We start from the raw sequence: 11064 nt of genomic DNA on the forward strand, positions 1-11064 counted from the left end.
CATCCTAAGGCGGTACTATAAGGCCGTATATTTGAATCTACTGAAGAAAATCGGTTGAGCGTTTTCTGAGAAAATCGAAATCGACAAATTTTCTCTTCATTTTTTTGCACATTTTTCTCCGTTACTCCTCAACCGGAAGTGCGATCCAAGTTAAATTTAACTAGAACTAAGGGACCAAGAGACCTTTCATTTGAATCTAAAGTTTTGAAAATCGGTCCAACCATCAGCACGAAAATCGAGTGCACTTTTACATACACACATACATAGACACACAGAGTTATTTAGCGTACTCGACGAACTGAGTCGAATGGTATATGGGATACTCCGCTCACCGCACTGCATTGTGATTGCATAGCCTTTATATATGTAAGAAAGGTATAGCAAGCGTGAGCTATGCAATTGTTTTGAGTGTCAGGATCCTACAAACATTTTTGCAAAATGACCCAATAGAAGGGTTCAAAAACAGGCATTGAAGGAGAGTGATGAAAAATCTAACATAATTCTTTTTAGAATTTTAGACTTATTGTTATATAAGAAGGATGGTGAGACATAAGTCCCGGAATACGTAGGGCATCAGCAGTTTTTCTGATTGTTGATACGGAATTTTTGTGGCAAAATTTTTGCATGATGACTACAGATACACATTCAACCTTACTTGGTAACTCTTGCATCTTTTGAAGAATTTTCAACAACCAGACTACCGATTGTTTTGAATTAGATACCGCTACCGCTGTGTTGAAACATCATTAATTGAATTAAAGACGTTTCAAAAGTTGAAGTCAACTATCTAATTTATGTGTACCATACAAAACAAAACATACAAAATTTCTAAAAAGAATATTGAAATAGAAAAGCCTAGTCATATTGTTCATTTAGTTGGGGAATATTCATTTAGTTAGGAAGAAAATGAAAGGTGATAATAGTGTTATGAGTTCTGATGTTGATCATTTTAAAATTATTGATGCTATTCCTATCATCTCATACACAGTGTTGTTGTTAATAAAATAGATGCACACCTTGACTATGTCTTATGCAAATAGGATCATATCTATGCAAAATACACTTGATTCATTCTCGAGAACCCAAACACATAAGTGCTGTGATCCTTCGACGTTCAAGAAAAATTAGCGAATCGTTTGCAAAATGCCTGCGTAGTGATCTAATCGTAATAAACCCCGAGAACACTCGATTGCTTTTAGATGGTTTTGACCAACATTCTCCTTTTTGTGCTTCTTTTGGAGTTTTGGCCCGATGTCACCCAGTTCGGCCGATGATCTGTGCCTTTTAAGGTGAAATATAATAATTCTCAGGACGACAGTCGAGCACACCTACTGTTTGGATTACTGCATTTCGCCAAACACAAGCACATTATTTATCATTATTTGCGATAAAAAGAATCTTCCTCCATGCACACACATCCATAATCGCCCCGGTCAGTAATAGACGACCGGGCATCTCGCGAGCCTCGCGCCGTGTTTGTTTGGGAAGGGTTGTTAAGTGTTAAGTTTAAGATGCTACATAAGTATATATATAAAAGCCGGTGCGAAATCGCAAATCGTTTTATATTATTCTACCGCGGTCACAAGTTCAGAGGTGTCCTCGTTTGTGGTGTTTGCCTAAAGTCCATCTTCAACCACCGAAGTCCCAGCCATTAAGCGTCCATCGTCCATCATCGTGAGGCGTGCGAGCATTTCTGGGACCTTAGTAGCATAAGTTAGTTCGCAAACGTGCGCGTGGATTCTGTGCGGAACGTGTTCTTGGTTTTGCTTTAGTGGTCAGCTTGAATAGTCGGTGGATCAAAGATGAAGCTTTTGGTGAGTCAAGTTTTATCATCTGCATCCGGATCGCGTGTGATCGTGAACTGCATGTTAATGTTTCGGATGGAATCCGTGCAGTGGTGATTATTTTTAAAATGTTTTTTCTTTGTATTATGGATACAACGATTTAGAATGGTGTTCTTATAAATTTAAAAATATATGCAGCTGTTGGAAACGTATATAGATACTATTGAGCAAGTAGTAACTCAGAACACATCATCTTCCCGTTGTATGCAAAGTCTAACGCAAGTACCAATAAGTGATCTCTCGAAGCGTCGGTTGTTTTCAAATTAATGATAAATATTTAAATTGTCAGTTAGTCTCATATAGAAAGGCCATACAATCACTGTGAAAACCGACTCTTAAACCGAGGCTCGGAGGACCGAATGTCATGTCGGTGTGTGTGACAAATAATATCACTAACTTTTCTCGGAGATGATTGAACCCATTTTCACAGACTTTGACTCAAATGAAAGGTATTATGGTTCCATACAAAGTTCCTGAATTTCATTTGGATCCGACTTTCGGTTCCGGAATTACGGAGTGAAAATAGTGTCATTTTTTCGGAGGTGGCTAAGTCAATTTTAACAAACTTTGATTTATCTGAAAGGTCTTGAGATGCCAAAAGAATATTCCAATTTTCTTTCGGATCCAACTCCTGGTTCCTTAGGGTGCTTAGTGTAAAACTGTCTATTTCAAGGATATTTTGTTCATAAGCTACTCTTTATATTGGCTGGTGAATTTTTCTAGTTTGTAGTATTTCGGGTAATTTCTGCTGTAATATAGTCCATAGAACGGCAATTGGTAGCCAAATGCAAATTACACTCGGAGCCTGTGAAATTCTGTACGGGTGGAATATTGCGTCATTTGAAAAGTTATCTACTTATGAATTCTATCGTTTGTACAATTTTGTCTCCTGTAAAATTCATAATTTTTGCCTTTCTCATATAGAAAGGCTATACAATTACTGTGAAAACCGACTTTTGAACCGAGGCTCGGAGGGCCGAATGTCATATACCACTCGACTCAGCTCGACGAACTGAGCAAATGGCTTTGTATGTATGTCTGTATGTGTGTATGTGACAAATAATTTCACTCGATTTTCTCAGAGATGGCTGAACCGATTTTCACAAACTCAGATTCAAATGAATGGTCTTACGGTTCCTTAGATCGCTATTAATTTTTATCTTCATCTGACATCCGGTTCCGGAATTACAAGGCAAAATGTGCAAATCTATGAAAAAATGCGCACTAAATCTTCTTGGACATTTCTTAACCGATTTTTACAAACTAAGATGCAAATGAAAGGTCTTGAAATTCTTTAAAAAGTCCCCTAAAAGTTGATTCAGATTCGTCTTCCGGTTCCGGTATTACAGTGTGAATAGTAATTTTTTTCAATTTAATGAAAATTTTTTTACAAGCGATGGCGAAACGAGGTCCACATTTTTATAAAACTCATTGGTAAATTCATCTAGTTGACTGACCTTGTTAGTTAGTGGATATATAAATCTACTTTGGGACTACCAGTGCCCGGTTTCTACTTCTGAATGCACCGGTAATAGTGAAGAAAAGCTCCAAAAACGGAACTCACTTCTATTTCTCAGCAACGATTAAACCGATTTTTACAAATTTTAATTCAAATTAAAATGTCTTAAAAGATACTGTGCAATTTAATCCAGATCCGACTTTCGGTTCCGAAATTATAGGGCAATGAGTATCAAAACTTTCAAACTGTCATACAAAATGAGGCAAAATCGATACTCATCGGTACGTGCCGGTACGGAAGAAGAAGAAAACGCACCCACCTAGCACACAGCGTGCTTCGATCGATTTTGTATGGCGTGCAGGGTTGCCACGTTTAAATCTTTCATCAAAAATTCTTTCAAAAGAAGTAAAAGCACGTGTGCACGCAGTTTTAGGTACGTTACTTCCAAATATAGTCCTGTGAAATCTGTTTTGAAGTAGAGTCGTATATCGCAATGATCTGCTTGGTACTCAAAAACTGCACAATTCTGGAGCATCATTCGTCCCGTTTATCAGTTTCTCAAAAGTCAATGGTTGTTGAATTTTTCTTCGGCGCTATAATGTATCGATTACCAATAATTGGCATTTTTTCGGATATGATGGAAAGTTTACAGGACCTCTCCACGACACATGTCGTAATGCCATGCGAACAAAGCGTTTCTGAACACGTTCAAGTCTAAGGCTCCATGATATTTGATACAGACACTTCATTACTGAAGCATTTCCCAGAATCGGGCGGACGAGTGACCAATATAAAGCCTTCAAGCAAAGCGGATCTTTGAAGTCTTTGGAAATTTTAGAGATGAATCTTCAGCTGACGTGAAGCTTCCGAAATAACTAGCGACCGTTGAACACAGCTACCGTTTCAAAATAACTAGCGATTGAGTCACTCTAGACAAAATTGTTCCATCAATGTTATAGTCGAAAATAATAGGACATATAATCCTTGCACCAAAATAATAGGACATATAATCCTTGCACCAATTTGCGAACCTTGTTAGCAAATCTGAATTTTGAAAAGGCACCCCATAGTATTCATGTCAAAATCCAAGAACGAAGGAATCGCGTAAAGAAATATGTTTATCACACCATTTCAATTTAATACATTTTTGAAATATTAATACTTTGAAACATAACGCCAGAATCTATATTGCAAAGATCATAATCCTAGAGGAAACCATCCTGAAATGATACTTATCAATATAAGGTTCCTTATACTATGTTCACACTATGAGTTAAAACAAGTTTTAACTCTGATTTCATATTTTAAGCGAAATAACATGTTTTACTTTTCCGTTATTTCATATTCAGAAATGTCACATTAAAACATGTTTTCCCGAAATAACATGATATAATTGTCAGTAAAGCACAACCCTGCTAGCATTTTCCTTCACTTTACGACTATGGGGCTGTCCATAAAAGATGTCACTCCGCAAGGGGGAGGGGGTGTTTCATAAAACGTGACCTTTTGCGACAGGGGGAAGGGGGGAGGAATTTGGAATGTGACGTCCAATATTTTCACTGAGCGAATTTTTGAAATAACTAATTATATTACTGCTTTGCCCTATTTCCTGAAAAAATCTCCACAATAAACGTTTACATTCTATAGGGAAATGTGTATTTGATGATGTAAAGGTTCTTCTTGTAAATTCGGAAATGAATGATGCAGGAAATCATTTCTGTTGAGATCAGCAAAAGTGCACGGAGGAGCGAGTAAATTAGCGAAATGAATAATTTTTTCCTAATATGAGTAAAAAAGAAAAAGATGCCTTAAAACGGTTTAACATAAGTTATGCACTGACAATTTTTTCAGTAATTTGATTTTCTAGCATTGATAATAGTAGTATCATAAGAATATATCATAAGAATTTCTCTTATCTGATTCTGATGCAGTTTATTCAATTGTACTCCATTTGAAAAAGGGCGGGAGATCAACGATTTCAGACGTAGATCATGTCATGTCTTATTTTGATCATATGTGATTTTCCTCCACCAACATCAAAGCTTATCGAATCATCCAATGATTGAACTTACATAAATCAAGAATCATTTTAGCTCAAAAACACTACCCATTGTGTGACGGAAGATCAGTACCGATATTGATCGATGTGATTTGAAATTCACTGATCAACTGATCATGAAAAGATTCTCCGGCAGTGATCTCGTTTTGATGAGGTTTTGGTCTTTAATTTCTCAGTCCTGTATGCTACACTAAGGAAATATTATTCTTTACCTAAAACAATAATATATCTGTGTACCCCTAGGAGGAATAAAACAGATGATTTAAATGTTTCATCAATTCCAACCAAATACTTTTGTTCATTTATAGAATTGATATTAATAAAATAATTCCGATGATTTTGTAGTTTTAGGGATATTTTTTAATCTAATGACAGCATGTAATAAATCGATTTTCCCTCATATTTGTAAGGTTTGTCATACATATTTAGAATGTATTGAGATGAATTCTATTTGTTTTGAATTCGTGACATGTGACATAGGGGGGTTGGGGGTCTTTGCTTATGTGACAATTTGTGACAAAGCGGGGATGGGGGGAGTCAAAAAGCGCCAAAAAAGTGTGACGTCTTTTATGGACAGCCCCTATGTCAATTGACAAGCTGTTCAACAACAGCAGTTTTCCATCAAAGTGGCCAAGTAATAATAATAAAACAAAACTGGAAACTGGTACCAACGTTGCCAGGTATACCGATTTCTCGGTATTTATACAGATTTTTGCCGTCTATACCGCAATACAGATATGTACTCCCGAAATACCGATAACTCACGAATCATACAGATAAGTACCGATTTTGGTTTTTAGCTTGAATAGACATGAGAAAAGGTTGTCGTGGACCTTTTTTTTGCTCGCCTCTTGGTGACATTTTCTACTACTTATGTAGAAGAGACTCGGATACCGATATGGTACAGATAGATTTTTGCGCCGAATACAGATTTTTGGAAAAAACGACCTGGCAACGCAGACTGGTACAACCACTTTTGTTTTTGAATTAAAAGGTGACTTTTTGGATCATTTGCTGCTCAAAAATATTCGAAACGTTGGCAATAAGCGTGAAACGATAATATCGTTCATAGCTAGGAGAAGCATCTGGCTTATTTCTTGTTTTTCGGATATTGTCAAAATACTTTGCTCTTTCGTACCTGCGACGTAGTCATTTTTGCAGTTTGTTTATAAACAAACTCAATACCAAATAATATGTCATAATCTTAGTGTGAACAGTGCGGTTTTAACTTTATATTACTATCGTTAAAACATGTTATTTTCTGCAGGTGTGAACGTAGTATTACGTTAAAATTTCAGCGAAATTAGTCCACATGGTTCATAATCCGAGAACTTTTAGTGAGGATGTATAATCATAATATAAAAATTCACTCATTCCCACAAACAATGACTCATTTTGCCAATTTCTATAATCAGAATTTACCCGTTCATTATACACGTTAATGAACCGCATGTCATGCAATTTCTAAAGATTGCATCTTAAGGATGCTAGAGTTATTTTTAATTAATGGCGCCGGTTACTAATTGACCGAAGTATTAAGTCGATTCAATAATTCCATTCAGACGAAGCTTTTCTATACACACTTAACTCACAAATTCCAAATTAAACGCTAAGATCTCCAAGACAAACACTAGCTGTGAATGGACCAACAGGCAAGTCTCGATTGATTTTCGCTATAGCTCTGGAATTTCAAGCTGATTTGTGTTGGTTAATGGTGGTAAGCAGTAAGCATTCAGTGCAACGTCGAAATAATTGACAAAACTAATAATCCATCGACTTGAAATTCGGGAATTCCATATGGGATTGTTTTGAGATAAAATGTTGTAACATAATATTTCATGGTACTGATTATTTCAGAGGAGAGTTAGGACATTATTAGTCCGGTGTAGCAGAGGTTGGCTCATTTTCAATTACTCTTTAAATGCACAGAACTGGTCATACGATCTCTGCATTTGATCAATTGTCCAATATAAAAAGTAACTCTTCAAATTTGTTGCACAACAGATTGCAGTCGCCTTCATTCTCATCTCCTGTCACATCGCCAACGCACAGGATGAAATTCAGTTAGTGGAGTTCACCAATGATAACAATCCTGATGGCAGCTACAAATTCTCGTAAGTTTTTTGCCGACGTTGCATTTATAAGTAGTTTAATGTCTACTCATTTAATTTTAGATACGAACAATCGGATGGCCAAAAACGGGAGGAATCCGGTGTGCTGAAACCGGTGGAGGGTGCCGAAACCCCGGCTCTTTCGGTGACGGGATCGTACGAATATGCCGATGCGAATGGACAGCGATATCGTGTGGAATATACTGCGGACGAACGTGGCTTCCGGCCAACCGTTACGAAGTTGTAAAGTGTATGTTTTTGAATAATCCGTATTAGTAGTGTAAGCGGTCGGTGAGACTTGAATCCACGGAAATAGAGATTGAAGCAACAAACAGTATTATTTATTTGCAATTTTAATCTCTTATAATAGTAGCAATACGTTTGAGAATAGCTATTGTTTTGAACAGAGCGCGCCACGGTGACGAAGCAGAATTTTGAAAGATTTTTAGAAAATGTGGATAATTGTATCGATCGGTATCGGTGTTTTAAGATAAAGTAAGATAAATATATCTTTGAACCGGTCATACAATGTGTGGTATGAATTTGGTTACGTTATATTGGCGGAATCGAAGCTGAAGCTGGTTGTTTTAGTCTAACTCATAAAATAATCGTTATTTATTCTCTGATATGGTGTGCTATAATTATCAACATTCACAATTTTCTACCCTTCTTATGAGTTCCGGACAAACCGAATTGTGTTGGGAAAATCATGATCAGAAAAAGTTCATTTTATTATCACTCGTAAAAAAAATTAATTCAAGAGATTTTCTAAAAAAAACACAGTGGATGAAAAAAATCACTTCACTATTTCATTAATGAAATAAGCATCCACAAAACTCAGAACCACGAAGGTCTCAAGTGATTTTTTGTGTCAGTGAAACTTAATGACGAAATTTCACCCACAAAAATATCGCTATCGATTAGGAAGAAGAGTCTCCGATGATTTTTCGATGCAGTATTTCCTTTACACTACAGTTCGACACCGAAGTGATTCGTGCAAGATTTAATTATCATATTTTAGGCAATAATAAAATATCTGCCGAACAAATTCGCAACTGAGAAATAATGACTCAAAACACGTAGGGTGAGTGAACAACAATATTTTTTCTAAATTCCAAATAGTGTTTAACGATAAAAGGCTACTTTAATTTCAGTTGGTTGAGTACACTACACTAATCAGTCACGTACCCAGAGGGGGAGCCCGAGAGACCCTGGCCCCTCCCGAAATCAAAAACAGATATATAATTATCAAGAAAATTTCAAACGATATGTGTTGCAGAAATAACTTGACAGTAATCGTAAAGAAATGTAATAAAGTAACAGTTTCAGTGGAAAAGTTTAAAGTGTCTGTTAAAAACACCCGTAAAAGGCACCCCGAAAATTAGATACATAAGCAATCTTCAGTAACATTATTTCTTATCTTTGGGCCCCTCCCTAAACTTAATCCTGGGTACGGGCCTGACACTAATTATATTAAACCCAACAAAACACTATTTAGTATGAATTTGACTGATTGAAGTAACAGAAGCTATGCATTTTACATGTTTCGAACCCACAATATGCGCTGCGTTTGAATGGCGCGTTTGAAAATTTGAATTGTATATGATACTCAATCTAGATTGGGTAATAAATTTTCATCGACCTCATAACATGCTTTGTGATTGTTTTTTTATCAATGGTTTATTATTATTATTATAACTCACAGCTGCTTTGATTGATGATATTACTCAACCCCCACAGTATTTCTGAATAAATTTCGAATACATCACTACATTTGAACTACAGGGTGCGGCACTCGAAGTGTAACCAACTTCAGACCGCTCGCGCAGCTGACGCACGGGCATCAGCTCTCTAGAAATTTGCTAAATGACAGTTCGGAGTTGTATTGTTTACAAGCGCAAGAAAGCATTTTGCCAAAAGTGAACGCTAAAAAAAAATCTTGACTTGAGAGAGCGAAGGAGTTGCTTCGTTTGGCCGAAAGCGGTCAATTTCCGAACATTGTATTTTCTGACGAGAAAATTTTTCCAATTGAGCAATTCGTAAACTCTCAAAACGATAGGGTTTACTTGACCGACCGTTCATACGAGAATTTGAGTCATCGATTGGCCACCAGGAGGCAGCACCCGCAACAGATAATGGTTTGGGCCGCTGTAATCGCAGATGGGCGCTCTCCAATCGTTTTCATCGAGCCTGGCGTCAAGGTAAATGCGACATATTATCGGGAAAGTATTCTGGAGGTTGCTTTGAAGCCGTGGGCAGACAAACATTTCGGTGGCAGACCATGGACGTTTCAGCAGGACTCGGCACCGTCTCACAAAGCTCGAGTGAACCAAGAATGGCTGAAAAACAACGTTCCGAACTTCATCACGTCCACACAATGGCTCTCGAATTCACCAGATGCGAATCCAATGGATTATTCTCTTTGGGCCATTTTGGAGAGCAAAGTCCGAACTAAAAGATACACCAGTCTCGAGGCGCTGAAAAAAGTTAAAAAAAACCTGCAAGTCACATTCGGGCAGCTTGCGATTCATTTTTTGACCGTCTCAAGGCCATAGTCAAGGCAAAAGGTGGTCATATCGAGCAAAAGTGAATTGATTCTGAATTTTGTATTATTTTTACACATTTTGTACTTTGAATTAAGTAAAAGTAATTTTCCAAACTGAATTTATGGCCTTTTTAATTGGTTACACTTCGAGTGCCGGACCCTGTACTTATCAACTGAGCATTAAATTGCCAAAACTAAAAAAAAGTATTTTTTCCAATTCAAACAACCTACGCGCACTGAACTTTTTTAAAAAGGTTCAGTTTTTTGTTCATCGAATGAACAAGATTGAAAAAACCTGTTTTAATCCACCTAGTCGTGTAATGATGCCTTTCTCATACATCTCATATTCCCTTATATGAATGTGTGGATTTTCGCAAAAAAATTATGTTTGATTCTTGAAAAACAAAAAGATTTGTCCATCAACTAGTATAACCTACAAAGTGAAATAGTACTCACTCAGATCGGTAAGACTATCTCTGAAACGGGTAAATCGAGCTCGGTTCGAGAAAAAAGACTGGGATCCATTTTTGAGTCTACAGTCACAATCTTCGGTCGTTAATCGAAAACCGGGAATCAGAAAAGCTGACATTAATTTGTTTGGCCGTCTTCTGGTAATGACTATCGATGGAAATAGTTTTAAGGCAAGCTTAAAAATTAGTTTACTTGTTTTACTCACCGCTTTTAGTGACGATATAAATATTTTAATAATCTTCACCCTGTAATTCCGCAACCGGATGTCGGATCCGAATGAAATTCAGGAATTCAATATGACCACAATACTTTCAATTTGAACCTAAGTTTGTGAAAATTGGTCAATCCATCGCTGAGAAAAGTGAGTGAGATCCATTGTGGAATATATGACCACTATTTTCGATGCTTCCACTATGTCACATCATTGCACTCTCACAAAGTCACTATATTCACAGTCATCAACATTTTCTCGGTTGATTGCTTATTAATAGTTAATAGAAATTAGTACTGGGAATCGATACCATTCCAATTACAACTGAACATTTAAACTGCATGGTAACCACCATTGCCGGCCG

The 11064-nt window shown here is 36.9% G+C and overlaps 1 protein-coding gene across 1 annotated transcript; it reads left to right on the forward strand.

Annotated features, from left to right (window-relative positions):
* The first annotated feature begins 1466 nt into the window (after positions 1 to 1466).
* LOC131438589 (endocuticle structural glycoprotein ABD-5-like) lies at positions 1467 to 7805 on the forward strand. The gene is made up of 3 exons (XM_058608696.1): positions 1467 to 1814; positions 7367 to 7476; positions 7537 to 7805. Exons 1-3 carry the CDS (start codon positions 1803 to 1805, stop codon positions 7718 to 7720), a joined length of 306 nt encoding a protein of 101 aa, XP_058464679.1. The 5' UTR covers positions 1467 to 1802; the 3' UTR covers positions 7721 to 7805.
* Positions 7806 to 11064: the final 3259 nt, after the last annotated feature.

Source organism: Malaya genurostris, chromosome 3 (genome assembly GCF_030247185.1).
Source record: "Malaya genurostris strain Urasoe2022 chromosome 3, Malgen_1.1, whole genome shotgun sequence".
Taxonomy (NCBI): domain Eukaryota; kingdom Metazoa; phylum Arthropoda; class Insecta; order Diptera; family Culicidae; genus Malaya; species Malaya genurostris.

What these genes read in the sequence shown, in the direction of transcription:
- LOC131438589 (XM_058608696.1), top strand. An exon ending in GATGGCAGCTACAAATTCTC is followed by an intron (nt 7,477 to 7,536) that starts GTAAGTTTTTTG and finishes ATTTAATTTTAG; the next exon opens with ATACGAACAATCGGATGGCC.